At 42.9% G+C, this 16,955-nt stretch overlaps 2 protein-coding genes across 3 annotated transcripts in view; both read left to right on the top strand.

Moving 5' to 3' along the window:
• LOC129861325 (AMP deaminase 2-like) overlaps positions 1 to 8,672 on the top strand; it is a 69,943-nt gene extending 61,271 nt beyond the window's left edge. For both annotated transcript variants that reach the window (XM_055932656.1, XM_055932657.1), the window contains 4 exons: positions 239 to 359; positions 1,725 to 1,898; positions 3,751 to 3,861; positions 4,788 to 8,672. In XM_055932656.1, the coding sequence (XP_055788631.1) occupies positions 239 to 359; positions 1,725 to 1,898; positions 3,751 to 3,861; positions 4,788 to 4,994 (613 nt within the window). In that variant the 3' untranslated portion in view covers positions 4,995 to 8,672. The remainder of the gene's footprint in view (positions 1 to 238; positions 360 to 1,724; positions 1,899 to 3,750; positions 3,862 to 4,787) is intronic.
• A 2,445-nt stretch (positions 8,673 to 11,117) lies between these two features.
• LOC129861327 (glutathione S-transferase Mu 3-like) lies at positions 11,118 to 16,562 on the top strand. The gene is made up of 8 exons (XM_055932658.1): positions 11,118 to 11,315; positions 11,851 to 11,926; positions 12,014 to 12,078; positions 12,167 to 12,248; positions 12,451 to 12,548; positions 15,274 to 15,369; positions 15,506 to 15,616; positions 15,820 to 16,562. The coding sequence occupies exons 1-8, from the start codon at positions 11,280 to 11,282 to the stop codon at positions 15,913 to 15,915; spliced, it is 660 nt and encodes a 219-aa protein (XP_055788633.1). The 5' UTR covers positions 11,118 to 11,279; the 3' UTR covers positions 15,916 to 16,562.
• Positions 16,563 to 16,955: the final 393 nt, after the last annotated feature.

The following is a 16,955-nucleotide window of genomic DNA, read 5'->3' on the forward strand; positions in this document are numbered from 1 at the left end:
CCTGGTGTGAACCTACAGGAGGGTAGCTCTCCAGGAACAGGGTTGGAGAGCCCTGGTGTGAACCTACAGGAGGGTAGCTCTCCAGGAACAGGGTTGGTGAGCCCTGCTGTAAACCTACAGGAGGGTAGCTCTCCAGAAACAGGGTTGGAGAGCCCTGGTGTGAACCGACAGGAGGGTATCTCTCCAGGAACAGGGTTGAACCATATATCTATGAACCATATATCTATGTGTGTCCTAGGCAGAGAGGTTTCAACACCCTGGTGCTGCGTCCTCACTGTGGGGAGGCGGGGCCTATCCATCACCTGGTGTCAGGTTTCATGCTGTCAGAAAACATCTCCCACGGACTACTGCTTAGGAAGGTACTGCTGCTCCTTTTAATCACACGATCACACGAGCACACAGAGACACACACACACACACACACAGAGATACACACACACTCACAGACAGAGACACTCACATGCACACACACACACACAGAGATACACACACACTCACACACAGAGACACTCACATGCACACACACACAGAGACACTCACACTCACACACAGAGACACTCACATGCACACACACACAGAGACACTCACACTCACACACAGAGACACTCACACACTCACACACACAGACACTCACATGCACACACACAGAGACAATCACACGCACACACACACACACACAGAGATACACACACACACACACACACACAGAGACACACACACTCACACACACAGAGACACTCACACGCACACACACACACACACACACACAGAGACACACACACACTCACACACAGAGACACTCACACGCACACACTCACACACACACACACACAGAGACACACACACTCACACACAGAGATACACACACACACACACACACACACTCACACGCACACACACACACATAGACACACACACACACACACAGAGACACTCACACACACACACACACACACACACACACACACACACACTCACACACAGAGACACACACACTCACACACAGAGACACTCACACTCACACACACACACACACACAGAGACACACACACTCACACACAGAGACACTCACACGCACACACACACACACACACACAGAGACACACACACTCACACACAGAGATACACACACACACACACACACACAGAGACACACACACTCACACGAGCACACTCACACACAGAGACACACACACTCACACGCACACACACACACATAGACACACACTCACACACAGAGACACTCACACACACACACACACACTCACACACAGAGATACACACACACACACACAGAGACACACACACTCACACGAGCACACTCACACACAGAGACACACACACTCACACGCACACACACACACATAGACACACACACACAGAGACACACACACTCACACGAGCACACTCACACACAGAGACACACACACTCACATGCACACACACACACAGAGAGACACACACACACACTCACACGCACACACACACACTTGTCAGCCTCCACAATCTCTCTATTTCCCACCACTACAATGGGGACAAGGCCTCAGTCAACTACAGTACGAGCTTGTGAACATCTGGTGCCTTTCAAACATGGCGGCTACTGTAAACGTTCCAAATCAAACGGTTGTTCTGTTCTATCGACAATGTTTTCCAGTCCAAAGGGACAACGGCCCCACAACAAGAACACATAGTGAATCACCATGTCTTCCCCTTGTCTCCTTCAGGCCCCTGTGCTGCAGTACCTGTACTACCTGGCTCAGATCGGCATCGCCATGTCTCCTCTGAGCAACAACAGCCTGTTCCTCAGCTACCACCGTAACCCACTGCCTGAGTATCTGTCCAGAGGACTCATGGTGTCACTGTCCACGGACGACCCTCTACAGTTCCACTTCACTAAGGTTGGTGAACCCCAACGACGTATATAAATAAACACTATGAATACTGGTATGTGAATATATACTATATTATATGTCTATGGTGCCTTGGTCACTAGCTAGACATCTTTCCATCCAATTGGCAACAAAATTTCATAAAAATATTATAAAAATCTACATTGAGAAAATATGTGCATTTTCCCACCAGCAGTTTCCACCAAACTGACAATTCAGTAATAACGTAGTTCACACAATGTACTTTTTCTCTTCGGTTTTCATTTACCCGAATAAAAATATACGTTCAATATGTTTCCATCGCATTTTCATCTCTACTGATTTTGTTTTGTCACAATAAAACAACAACGGTTGTGTTAAATAATGTCACGATCGTCTTGCTGTGAGAGATTGGACCAAGGCGCAGCGTGTGCAAAATACATCTTCTTTATTTTTAAGAAGAGAGAAAACAAACAAGAAACGAACAACTATACACGAACTAACAAAATAACAAAACTGACGACCGTGAAGCTATAAATACAGATAGTGCTGACACAAACACTACACATAGACAATTACCCACAAAACAGCTAAAGCCCATGGCTGCCTTAAATATGGCTCCCAATCAGAGACAACAATAACCAGCTGTCTCTGATTGAGAACCAATTCAGGCAACCATAGACTTTCCTAGACATCTATACTAAACACTAACCCATCTACTCTACTTACATTTACATTTACATTTGAGTCATTTAGCAGAGGCTCTTATCCAGAGCGACTTAATCCCCTAAACCATACAACACCCTAGACATAACAAAAACACACAAACTTCCCCATGTCACACCCTGACCTACCTAAAATAATAATGAAAACAAAGATAACTAAAGCCAGGGTGTGACAAATAACAAACGTTCCTACACTGGTCTTGGTGCTCACGCTCTAGCCAACAGCTCTCAGATACAGGGAGGGTAGGCTGGTCTACATGATGACATTATTATGGACAAGAGAGAGAATATTTGTATTTGTCAAATGGCAATAAAGCATCGATGACCATGTCATCAGAATAAGAACCGCAATATTTATTGGAAAGGAGCATCATCAGTATTTGCGAATAGATCATGTTCTGATAGGTAGATAAGTAGCTGTGGAGACAAGACCATGTTCTGATGGGTAGATAAGTAGCTGTGGAGACTAGACCATGTTCTGATGGGTAGATAAGTAACTGTGGAGACTAGACCATGTTCTGATGGGTAGATAAGTAACTGTGGAGACTAGACCATGTTCTGATAGGTAGATAAGTAACTGTGGAGACTAGACCATGTTCTGATAGGTGGATAAGTAACTGTGGAGACTAGACCATGTTCTGATAGGTGGATAAGTAACTGTGGAGACTAGACCATGTTCTGATGGGTAGATAAGTAACTGTGGAGAATAGACCATGTTCTGATAGGTAGATAAGTAACTGTGGAGACTAGACCATGTTCTGATAGGTGGATAAGTAACTGTGGAGACTAGACCATGTTCTGATGGGTAGATAAGTAACTGTGGAGAATAGACCATGTTCCTATAGGTAGATAAGTAACTGTGGAGACTAGACCATGTTCTGATAGGTAGATAAGTAAATGTGGAGACTAGACCATGTTCTAAGAGAGAATAAATAAAGTAAATGAATAAGTATGTGAAAGTGAACAGACTGTACATAGCCATGATTCCATGCTTGGGGTCCTCCCTGCTGGGGCCCTCCCTACTGGGGCCCTCCCTGCTGGGGCCCTCCTATCCCTGACTCCAAGAGCTGGGTGTTCTGGGCCTTCCTCAGGCTGAATGTCATTATCAGGATGGAACATATGACAAATTACTGTTACTCTATGCTGTCCCGTTCCAGGAGCCCCTGATGGAGGAGTACAGCATCGCTGCTCAGGTGTGGAAGCTCAGCTCCTGTGACATGTGTGAGCTGGCCAGGAACAGTGTTCTGATGAGCGGTTTCTCCCATAAGGTACTACTGCCTTATCATTAACCACCGGATTATCACGTTTCTACATTATTTACTTGAGAATCTATTCCCTACTACATTATCTACCTACTGCTTGCCTGTTCCTACTGTTAGCCTGTTCCTACTGTTAGCCTGTTCCTACTGTTAGACTGTTCCTACCGTTAGCCTGTTACTACTGTTAGCCTGTTCCTACTGTTAGCCTGTTCCTACTGTTAGCCTGTTCCTACTGTTAGCCTGTTCCTACTGTTAGCTTTTTCCTACTGTTAGCCTTTTCCTACCGTTAGCCTGTTACTACCGTTAGCCTGTTCCTACTGTTAGCCTGTTACTACTGTTAGCCTGTTACTACTGTTAGCCTGTTTCTACTGTTAGCCTGTTACTACTGTTAGCCTGTTCCTACTGTTAGCCTGTTACTACCGTTAGCCTGTTCCTACTGTTATCTTGTTCCTACTGTTAGCCTGCTTCGAACTGTTAGCCTGTTCCTACTGTTAGCCTGTTCCTACTGTTAGCCTGTTCCTACTGTTAGCCTGTTCCTACTGTTAGCCTGTTCCTACTGTTAGCCTGTTCCTACTGTTAGCCTGTTCCTACTGTTATCTTATTCCTACTGTTAGCCTGCTTCTACTGTTAGCCTGTTCCTACTGTTAGCCTGTTCCTACTGTTAGCCTGTTCCTACTGTTAGCCTCTTACTACTGTTAGCTTGTTCCTACTGTTAGCCTGTTCCTACTGTTAGCTTGTTCCTAAGGCTATGTGCATGTTTGAGATTGACAGACTTTGCTTAGGTCTGTTCAGATCAATAGATCTTCGTAATGCATTCAACCAATCAATGTATCTCTAACACACACACTACTATTTCCCACGGTCATACGTGATCTGTTTGGAGGAAACCTCGTTTATCACCTGATACTTTTCCTCAATCCACTTTCTGTCCTCAGGTGAAGAGTTACTGGCTGGGCCCTCACTACATCAAGGAGGGGCAGGAGGGCAACGACATCCGACGCACCAACGTCCCCGACATCCGTGTGGCGTACCGTTACGAGACCATGTGTGAAGAACTCAACCTCATCACCCAGGCCATCCGCACAGACGAGCTGGAGGCCATCACAGAAGAGGAAGGAACTTTGTGTATGGGGCCTGTCTAGGGGGAGAGCGGAGGGACAGAGAGGAGGGAGGTGTGTCTTTGGGGCCTGTCTAGGAGGAGAGAGGAGGGACCAAGAGGAGGGAGGGCTGTCCATGGGGCCTGTCTCGGGGGAGAGAGGAGGGGAGTATATGGGGCCTGTCTAGGGGGAAAGAGGAGGGACAGAGAGGAGGGCGGTCTGTCCATGGGGCCTGTCTAGGGGGAGAGAGGAGGGGAGTCTATGGGGCCTGTCTAGGGGGAGAGAGGAGGGACAGAGAGGAGGGAGGGCTGTCCATGGGGCCTGTCTAGGGGGAGAGAGGAGGGGAGTCTATGGGGCCTGTCTAGGGGGAGAGAGGAGGGACAGAGAGGAGGGAGGGCTGTCCATGGGGCCTGTCTATGGTAAGAGAGGAGGGCGGTCTGTCCATGGGGCCTGTCTAGGGGGAGAGAGGAGGGACAGAGAGAAGGGAGGTCTGTCTATGAGGCCTATCTAGGGGGAGAGAGGAGGGACAGAGAGGAGGTGAGTCTATGTATGGGCTCATACTTGGCTCTGGCATCTTCCCCAATATTTGGAATCAAGGACTAATCACCCCAATCCACAAAAGTGGAGACAAATTTGACCCCAATAACTACCGTGGAATATGTGTCAACAGCAACCTTGAGAAGAAAAAAAAAGACTAGTTCATTTCCTCAGTGAAAACAACGTACTGAGCAAATGTCAAATTGGCTTTTATCAAATTACCGTACGACCGACCACGTATTCACCCTGCACACCCTAATTGACAAACAAACATGGGGCCTGTCTAGGGGGAGAAAAGGAGGGACAGAGAGGAGGGGAGTCTGTGTATGGAGCCTGTCTATGGGGAGAAACGAGGAAGGAGGAAGAGGAAGGAGGATTAACAAGGAGGAGGAGGGCAACCTGCATATGGGACAGGTGTAGGGAGGAGGAGGAAGAGTAAGGAGGAAGAGTAACAGGAAGAAGGAGGCAGGGCCGTAACTACAAATGAGGACACGGACGTCCGGACATAGGTCATTTTTTTTTCAACTAAAAAAATATATACAGTATATTTACAGTATATTATATTTACAGTACATTTACTGTATATTATATTTACAGTATATTTACAGTATATTATATTTACAGTACATTTACTGTATATTATATTTACAGTATATTTACAGTATATTATATTTACAGTACATTTACTGTATATTATATTTACAGTATATTTACAGTATATTATATTTACAGTACATTTACTGTATATTATATATACAGTATATTTACAGTATATTATATTTACAGTATATTTACAGTATATTATATTTACAGTACCAGTCAAAAGTTTAGACACACCTACTCATTCAAGGGTTTTTCTTTATTTTTTACTATTTTCTACATTGTAGAATAATAGTGAAGACATCAAAACTATGAAATAACACATATGGAATCATGTAGCAACCAAAAAAGTGTTTAAACAAATCAAAATCTATTTTATATTTGAGATTCTTCAAAGTAGCCACACTTTGCCTTGATAACAGCTTTGCACACTCTTGGCATTCTCTCAACCAGCTTCTACCAAGAAGGAGAGTAACGGAGTGCTGCATCAAATGACCTGGAAAGAAAAGCAGCAAACAAGTGCTCAGCATATGTGGGAACTCCTTCAAGACTTTTGGAAAAGCATTCCGGGTGAAGCTGGTTGAGGGAACGCCAAGTGTGTGCAAAGCAGCCATCAAGGCAAAGGGTTTTATTTCCTGGGGGGGGGGGGGGTCCCTTTCCGACCTCTCTAGAGCTTAAACCCTGGTTATGGCCCTGGGAGAAGGAGCATGGAAGAGGAGGGAGGAGGAGGAGCAGGGAAGAGGAGGGAGGAGGAAGAGCAGGGAAGAGGAGGGAGGAGGAGCAGGGAAGAGCAGGGAGGAGGAAGAGCAGGGAAGAGGAGGGAGGAGGAGCAGGGAAGAGCAGGGAGGAGGAAGAGCAGGGAAGAGGAGGGAGGAGGAGCAGGGAAGAGCAGGGAGGAGGAAGAGCAGGGAAGAGGAGGGAGGAGGAGCAGGGAAGAGCAGGGAGGAGGAAGAGCAGGGAAGAGTGGGGAGGAGGAAGAGCAGGGAAGAGTGGGAGGAGGAGGAGGAGCAGGGAAGAGTGGGGAGGAGGAAGAGCAGGGAAGAGGAGGGAGGAGGAGCAGGGAAGAGCAGGGAGGAGGAAGAGCAGGGAAGAGTGGGGAGGAGGAAGAGCAGGGAAGAGGAGGGAGGAGGAGCAGGGAAGAGCAGGGAGGAGGAAGAGCAGGGAAGAGTGGGAGGAGGAGGAGGAGCAGGGAAGAGTGGGGAGGAGGAAGAGCAGGGAAGAGGAGGGAGGAGGAGCAGGGAAGAGCAGGGAGGAGGAAGAGCAGGGAAGAGCAGGGAGGAGGAAGAGCAGGGAAGAGGAGGGAGGAGGAGCAGGGAAGAGCAGGGAGGAGGAAGAGCAGGGAAGAGTGGGAGAAGTAGGAGGAGCAGGGAAGAGGAGAGGGAAGAGGACAGACCTCTTGAGGAACCAAGAGTGTTGCAAGAGACCATATCATTCACTTCATACTGTATCTCTGCAAATCTCTCCATATTCAAACCCATTGCCAGGACAGAGTAGAAAATATTTTTTTAATTTTAAGGAAAATCTTTGCAGAGACTTTAGTGGCAGATATGGGTCGATAGAAATAACTGTGTGGGAGAGACATGGAAGAGATCTGGGCAATGCAATATTAGAGAACAAACCTATTCCTGTCTGTCAAAATGACATGTTTTTGATTAAGATTGTTTTTTGCGCTATCTGATATTGTGACTTTCCATTGTATCTTTGATTTCATCCTTCTTACTGTCCATCCTTTCCTTGTCACTGTGATATCATTTCTGAATTTATTTATTTGCGAGTGAATATAGGCTACATATTATTTAGAATGTAAAAAATGTCTGCCAGTATTTTTAAAAAAAACTACATATTTCTGGCAATATTTCTTACGCCTTTATGGTTTTATACTAGCCTGGTGAATTCCAGTCTGTTTGTGCTAACATTCCACTCGTTGCCACTTCTTGTCATATCAAACAACGTGTACAAATGAGTGGAATGTTAGCACAAAGCAGGTTCTGGATTTCAGGCTAGTTTTACATCTGGGTGGCATAAATACCTTTTACTGGAGCTGCTGCTCAACTTATCTTTTGTCTCAGATTCATCCTGACTTTTATTATAGTGACTGTATCCTATCTTATCATGTAATTTCATTGCGTACGATGTCACTCTGTGAACTCTCTATCTGACCTCGGATCAGTGTCCTGCATAGCCTACAATACAAAATAAAGCTCCAAGTTTGGAATCATCTACTAGATGGAGATACTGCATCACGTTTCATATCTGTTTTTACAATCAATAATATTCCTGATAGATTTGTCTGTGTTTCCATAAGACTTATGTCCCAAAATGAAGGGTGAACACACTCATCATAGTTTTGTATCACCAGTAGTGACGTACAGTGGCTTCATGATGGTCTCTTTTTCGACTTGCGTGCCCAAGGTAAACTAACGTCACACCTCAGACTGTATGGATGACTGGTATTTGCATTTACTTTCCCAATAACTGTGGACTGAAAAGCCGTCTGACTTGGTTCAATATTTGCTGTTGATTTATAGTTGGTGTTTGTTTGTTTGTTTATCTCGTAAATAAATTTCTCTAAAACGCAGGAATTCATTGCAGTTGTTGAAGTGTGTGATTCATTTCGAAACTTCTATTCCATCAAATAAGCCTCACGTAGCAAATTAGCAATTGCATTTTTTTGTTGACCAAATTCTACACTCTCTCTCTATTTCTAGGATTACTCTCAAATTAGCTTTTTTAAATTAATAGATTTTGCCTAGATTATTTCCAGCAGCAGGTGTACTCGCATTCTGTATGTGAAACAAGACAGCCAGGTGTTCTGAGGACAGCAATTAGTCATTTACGTGAATACATTTTTTTAAAAGACAAATTTTGTCCCAACTAATAGACTTTAGACATGTAGAAATACAACTGCAACAGGTAGTTTACATGTAGTCCTTGATCATCTCTGCATTCCATTACATCACACAGGTAGTTTATATGTAGTCCTTGATCATCTCTACATTCCATTACATCACACAGGTAGTTTATATGTAGTCCTTGATCATCTCTACATTCCATTCCATCACTCATAAGAGTCATTGGACGAAGGTGTCCTCTGTACGAGGGAGTTTTGTTTAGAACCCCGGTGCTCGGTCTGAACATTAACCTGCAGCATAAGAACCTTATCTTTGATATCAGCGAGAAAACATTTTCAATTGGTACACACCTTCATAGGGTTTGGGTTAGTGTTCCCACACGGCCGTATCTCAGTGTTACCAGTGAGTGTTTCTGGAAGACAGACGGAAGACAGAGGGAACGACTGTGTGGAATGGAAGAAGGCCGTCAGAAATGTGATGTCACTGAAAAAACACACTGTCTTCTACAACTGTGATGCAGCAGGTTAAAACAGTGGGCAGGAAGTGTATATTTATTAATTTGATGTGATATGAAAGTAAAGGGCTTTATGTTTCTAGAATCATATCACAATTGAGAATCGATTCGCGTTTAGATGGAGTATTTAGCTGGTTTGGCTGCCAGAGCCAGTCTACCTCTGAAAATAACATACAAGGTCGTTGAACCTTAAGGAGTAACGGTAGGCTCCTTAAGAGTATAAGTCTCTCTGGATAAGAGCGTCTGCTAAATGACTTAAATGTAAATGTAAATGAGTACATCGGGCGGCAGCCTACATGAACATTTCCATTAACGTTCTCCTAGCAGCAGAATATTATGCTGGTAGCATAGCATCGTTTAATACAGAGTACTGGTGAGTCCTTCCTCCACCCACTCCGTTTACTGAAATGCAATACATTTGGGATGGTTATTGGCTTGTAGAGTGTGAAGGATGGTTTTGTTCTCTTTTGAACTTAAATATATGCCTTATAGAAGTAGGACATGTTAATCACAAAACATAGCGTGACTGCAGAAAAGCTGTTGTTAATCTAGGGTGTCGACTGTGCAAACCACAAGGTTGAGACAAGATGGAAAAATGCTGAATAACAAGAAAACAGGAACTGAGGAATGTGTAGAAACCGAAAACTCAGCTCAATCTTCACAAACACCATTCTGGACATCTGAATCCTGAGTGCTGTGAGGCTGGGACCAGCCTGGGCACCACCAATAGGCTAGCAAGTTTAAACCACGCTGAGCCTCTACTGTGACAGGCCAACTCTAAAGTTGGAACTACCTCTGTCACAGTATAAAAGAAGATGTCTGTACTATTTCAGTCAGTTCTCTGCTTTACCCTGCGTGGTGATACACTGAGCCCGTATATACGAAAATTGCATTTACCATTTACCACTTGTGTTAAATAAAGATACTTAAAGTAAATTCGGTGACTCTGAATCACATTTGATCCTGATACCATATTTGATTGACGCAACCCTTTACAAGAGAGAACTGTTCTTTCTACCTGTCTCAGCAAAAGTGGGGTGGCAAAGACTCAGTAGGGTCTCTACTAACCAAATATGTTTAGAGGGGGACTGTGTTGTACATATCCAGCAGCACTTCGTTTTGCACCCCCTCCAGAGAAACGGATGCAATATTGTTACGGGATTTTTGTGTTTAATGACTAAAATATGAATACATTCCTCAGTTCCTGTTTTCTTGTTATTCAACATTTTTCAATTTTTTTATTTATTTCCATTTTTCTCTTCACGGATGAATCCTGGTTTCAACTGTACCGGGCAGATGTCGTGTATTGGCGTCATGTCAACATCACAAAACTGTCTTGGTGCTGCCTTGGCAGGAACTAATGGGGATCCATAATAAATGCTAAATGACTTAAATGTTGATAAACAGGAATTAAAATTCCTTTAACAAATATACTGTAATAGACTGTACATGGGATACAAAAGCCAGCAGCAGGCCCTCCTATTTGCTTGGGAGACACCCTGCTGTGTATTTCCTCTCTACAGAACAATATTCTCAACATACCAGTGTCGACATTGTATTTTTTCATTGTTGTTAGCTTATATACATTTGTTTTTTGTTTTTTTTAAATGCGGGCTTTTATTTTTGAAGGTTAATATTACCATCCGAAAGTGACGTCGTAGTTTGTGCTGCTGGCAGAACAGTAGTAACCTTTCTCATTCCAGACAGTGAAGGCTCCCGTATATAAAGTCTCGATAGGCGTCTGCGAGACCTCATTTTAACATCGTTCTTCACAATATACTACGTGCTGTATTCTGTGCTTCTACTTTGTTCGTGAAAAGGTACAACATGGCAATGAAATTGGCTTACTGGGATATTCGCGGGGTAAGGAATAATATCATTCTTTGTTTTTCTGCACGCAGTTGCACAGTTGGTATGAACAGCGTTTTTCCATTCATTGGTGTGCCTGTCGTGCTAGGTTATGGGAACGTTATATTTGGCGTGATTTCAAGCTGTTCGTATTAGTTGGATACAATTATTCTCATGCAGTGCACATGTCTAATTGTGTGAATCGAGACATTTCTATTGTGTTACATGTTCAAAGACTCGAATAGAAATGTGTGTTTATGTAACTATGAATTGCCGACTTGCAACACGTGTTCTCTGTTAAAAAATTCTCAACCTGCATGCCTGAGGATTTTTAAAAAAAATTTTTTTTTAAATATAACTTAAATTTGTTCAAACGTAATCGCCACGTGTCAGTATATCAGCTTGTCAACATGAAATACTTTAGATTTAGCTCACACACACGCCTGCTATTTACATTTTCATAGTTTATTCACACTGTCTCATCCATGATATGAGGACCTCTGGCAGAGAAGTTTGATATGTGCCATATATATATATTCTTTCTGAATAGCTTGCTCAGCCCATTCGTCTGCTCCTGGAGTACACTGACACTAAATATGAGGACAAGTTCTACACCTGCGGAGAAGGTAACATTTAATTTGTTGAATTCCTAAAGGGAAGAATATCAAGTTAAGAACATTCCAGTTCTAACTTTGTCTAACTGTCTCCTGTAGCTCCAAACTATGACAAAAGTTGCTGGTTTGATGAGAAGCACAAACTGGGCATGGACTTCCCCAACGTAAGTAGCCTACATGTAATATGCTGAATACACACACACACACCGCTGCTACCATACCACCTGTGACTGTTGCCGTGTTTTCCCCTAGCTGCCGTATCTGGAGGACGGAGACAGAAAGATTGTCCAGAGCAATGCCATCATGAGATACATCGCACGCAAGCACAACCTGTGTACTGTCTGATATACTGCAATCAGGCCATTCAGGGAGACCTTATTGCTCCAGTGCCACAACACAGTATTACACACACACACACACACACACACACACACACACACAGCTAGGCTATGACTAGAACATGGAGTTGCCATATCTCTATTCTGTAAGTTTTTAGTTGAGAATATAAATGTTCTATTGTCTTGTGTGATTTGTAGGTGGGGAGAGCGAAGACGAGAAAGTTCGTGTGGACACTCTGGAGAATCAGGCGATGGACTTCCGGAACGGCTTTGTGATTATGTGCTACACAGACTTTGTAAGTGACAACCTTACACTTTGACTGGCTTCTTGAATATCATTCCGAAGACTCACTTGATAATTGGAGACCAATAGACTTTGTAAGTCACAGCCTTGGACATTGACCTATCACTCAAGACTTATTTCACCTCACTTTTTATATAAAACTTTTCATCATTATGAACGTTTAGTTTGCACTGACCACTTCCTTTTTTTATTTTTTTATATAGTACCAGTCAAAAGTTTGGACACCTACTCATTCAAGGGTTTTTATTTTTTACTATTTTCTATATTGTAGAATAATAGTGAAGACATCAAAACTATGAAATAAAACATGTAATCATGTAGTAACCAAAACAGTGTTAAACAAATTACAGCTTTGCACACTCTTGGCATTCTCTCAACCAGCTTCATGAGGTAGTCACCTGGAATGCATTTAAATGAACAGGTGTGCCTTGTTAGTTAATTTGTGGGATTTCTTTCCTCAATGCGTTTGAGCCAATCAGTTGTTGTGACAAGGTAGGGTGGTATACAGAAGATGGCACTATTTTTAGTAAAATACCAAGTCCATATTATGGCAAGAACAGCTCAAATAAGCAAAGAGAAATGACAGTCCCTCATTACTTTAAGACATGAAGGTCAGTCATTCTGGAAAATTAAGAACTTGGACAGTTTCTTCAAGTGCAGTTGCAAAAACCAAGCACTATGATGAAACTGGCTCTCGTGCGGACCGTCACAGGAAAGGATAAGGTCAGTAGAGTTACAAGCCTCAGAAATTGCAGCCCAACTAAATGCTACCAGAGTTCAGATAACAGACACATCTCAACATCAACTGTTCAGAGGAGACTGTCCTCAGGCCTGATGAGTCCAAATTTGAGAACGTTGGTTCCAACCGCCTTGTCTTTGTGAGACGCCGAGTAGATGAACGGCTCTTCGCATGTGTGGTTCCCACCGTGAAGCATGGAGGTGTGATGGGGTGAAGCTGGTTGAGAGACTTCCAAGAGTGCCTTTACAGCTTTGCAAAATATATTTTGATATAACACTTTTTGGTTACAACATGATTCCATATGTGTCATTTCATAGTTTTGTTGTCTTCACTATTCTACAATGTAGAAAATAGTAAAAAATAAATACAAACCCTTGAATGAGTAGGTGTGTCAACCTTTATACTGGTCCTATCTATAAGTACCAAATACTGACACTGCCAATGTAACAGAGTTAGATGCAGTCTGGGATCTTAAGCACTTACAAATTTGTAACATTGTAAGAAATGTTCATTTTTTTGTAGGATGTAACATATCATACGGAATGGATGACATAGTACACAAATTTCAGGGACCCGTTTTGGGTTCGTGAGCACAACTTTTGAAGTGATACAAATACGCTGGAGCATCACTTTAAGAAGGTACCATAAACTCACTCCACAGGTAGCTTGAAATGGAGCTATCGAAATATTAGATTATTTTTATATATAGTCTTAACGGTGGTTAACATTGTCAAGGGCTGCACGATATGGGTAAAACTTTTAGTTGTGATTAAAAAAAAAAAGAAATTGGACCAAATATTGCAATTTTCTATTTGACTTGCGACATACATGTGACTACCAAAATAATGGAAACCCCAGCAGTGTGTTAACAGGGCGTTGGGCCACCACAAGGTTGATCTGGTGACTGAGACGACCATATGGTTTACATCGTTTTCATGCTCATCAAACCATTCAGTGCCCTGTGGATGGGGGTTGTTGTCATCCTACGGGGGAATAGCCATGGTAGCCGAACTAATGCCCTGCACAGTATTTTTATACATGACCCTAAGCATGATGGGATGTTAATTTCTTCCTCCGAAACCACACCTGTGTGGAAGCACCTGCTTTCAATATACTTTGTATCGCACATTTACTCAGGTGTTTCCTTTATTTTGGCAGTTACCTGTAGTTTAAAACACTTGTGTGAATGTTGGAATCAGAAATATAACCGTTTTAAAATTAAGAGGCAGTGGAAAGTAGCATCCTTGTTGTTTGGAACAATCGGTTGTCTGCATTTGACCTAACAGACCATCATGCTAACTTCTCGTGAATTTAACCGTGGGGAGGAGGAATTGAGCTGCATGGGGTGGCGGGGGCGGGGCTTGGTGTGGGACGCAGCCTCAAGGGGAGAGATGGCGAGTAAACTATTAAAAACGGATGTTACACGCAGCTGAGTGGCAGCAAAAAAATATATTGCGTACGGTATAGATGGGTTAGTTGACAACATCACAAACAACGCTTCAATGGGGAAGAAGTTTGTGAGTTGTGATTCTGGATGGTCACCAACCATGAGAAGAAACTGCTGTGTGGGGTACTGTGGCTCTTTGAGAGTTTCGTTTTGAGTGACTTCTTGTCCATACTAATGTGGCAAATATCGTTACCAGTTGTTAGCTAATGAATATTTGAGACAAGTGTCAACAGTCTAAGCCAACCCAGTCATTTTGTTGCCCTGTAGTTTTACACGCGTCACGCGTCTTTAAAAAAAAAAAAATGAAACAACCAACCCATCTATGTATCTCGTGATTATGGATTTGATGTTTCGATGTGATCTGAGTTTGCAGCCAGCTATAAGGACCTCGTGCTACTCACCCGATTTCATAACAGTACAATACCGTCCTATGTTCTAGTTTTCATTCCCCAAGACTCATCTTGATACTGAGTGACCCTAGTGACCCTAGATCGTCTGGAATATAACTCCCCCGCCTGTATTCTCCCTCAGGACAAGATGAAGCCAGGCTACACTGAGAGACTGCCCGGAACACTGAAGCAGTTCTCAGAGTTCCTAGGAACCAGGAAGTGGTTTGCTGGGGACAAGGTATGATGCGCTTCTATTGGGTAGTCACTGCACTGTTAGTAGTGAGACACGTAAACGCACCAATGGTGGCAGCCGGGAGAGAAGACGCTCAGTCTCTGGAGAATGAATAATTGCTCTGTTGCTCCCCCTCAATCAGATCACCTTTGTGGACTTCATCATGTATGAACTTTTGGATCAACATATAATGTTTGACGCCAAGTGCCTGGACGACTTCAAGAACCTACAGGAACTTGTAGACCGCTTCGAGGTCAGAATTGTCATTTTGTATATTGGGGATTATTGTGATTACCTCTTTATTTGTTTTATTAAAGTCCATTGTAACTGAAAGAGTTCCCTTCAATTTGAAGGATACAACAAAAAACAAATATCTACACAGAATAAGATGATACCCGCCGCTTTAAACGTTTGTTGTTGACTCTACTGCCTTGAAGCTGTTATCTTTCTCAACAGGCTCTGGAGAAGATTGCAGCCTACATGAAGTCAAACCGCTTCATAAAGACTCCTGTCAATAACAAGATGGCCAAATGGGGCAACAACAAAGAGTAAAGAAACCAATGACTGGAAAACATCCATCATATGATTTAGATATAGGAGAGTTTGTTCTGCAGCCACTGGGGGTCGTGGGACCTGTAAAGACATCTAGGATTTAGACCTGTAGGTATGAAGTATGCTGGATGAAGTAGCTACTCTTAAGGTTTACACAGGCAGCCCAATTCTGTTATTGAATCCCATTTTTGGTGGCGACATATCAGAATCCGGCTGCCTGTGTAAATTTGCTTCCATGCCAATACTCAACCAGTCTTTGGAATTGAGTGAGTGACTGTTTGAATGGATAAAACCATTTTACTGTCCTGACTTGTGATTTTTGTTTTTTACCTTTTTTTGGGGGGGGGGGGGGGGACTAAAAGCAGAAATGTTTTAAATTGATAATTAGAACCTTGAGTTAATAAAAATGATGTTTTCAGTAAATGTCCGTGTCATCACTTTTATTTTCAGGTTGATGTTACACGAATATGCAAAGGATATTGTTTTAATGTTAAGAGTACAATACGCTCAAGTACAAAGGGGAAACTATTGCATATCTGATTGTCCAATGTGTGAACATTTAGGACACTTTGAAGCTTGTCGATTTTTGTTCCTTGATTCTTGAAATGTGGATCTTCAGAATTACTGAAATAAACTGTACAATCCAAGATGGGCTCACAAGTGACTGGGAGTATTAAGTCATATTAACAAAGTAGTTACATCTATTTGGCTACTCATTTGTTTTGCTTAGTCATCACTCCATTCTACGGAATGTACAAAATTACAAGGTTAAATAGTTCTCCCTCCGTAGGCTCTTGGTTATTTGTGATGATTCAGTCTAACAGCCATAGCCGTTGGATTCACTGGCAAGCTGCGGACGACAACGGGGAGAAGACTGGGTGTCATTTATCTCCCTCACAGATGATTCATTTTGTTTATCTTGAATGTGTCAGTAGTAGAAATGACCCCCAAACCCTTAGATAAATATAGCTATGCTCGATCCGTGTTGAACAGTATTTCTGTGTGTTAGGGTTAGGCCTGTATGCTACAGCTACGGAGAA

The sequence above is a fragment of the Salvelinus fontinalis genome, chromosome 8 (assembly GCF_029448725.1).
Source record: "Salvelinus fontinalis isolate EN_2023a chromosome 8, ASM2944872v1, whole genome shotgun sequence".
In the NCBI taxonomy this organism is placed as follows: Eukaryota; Metazoa; Chordata; class Actinopteri; order Salmoniformes; family Salmonidae; genus Salvelinus; species Salvelinus fontinalis.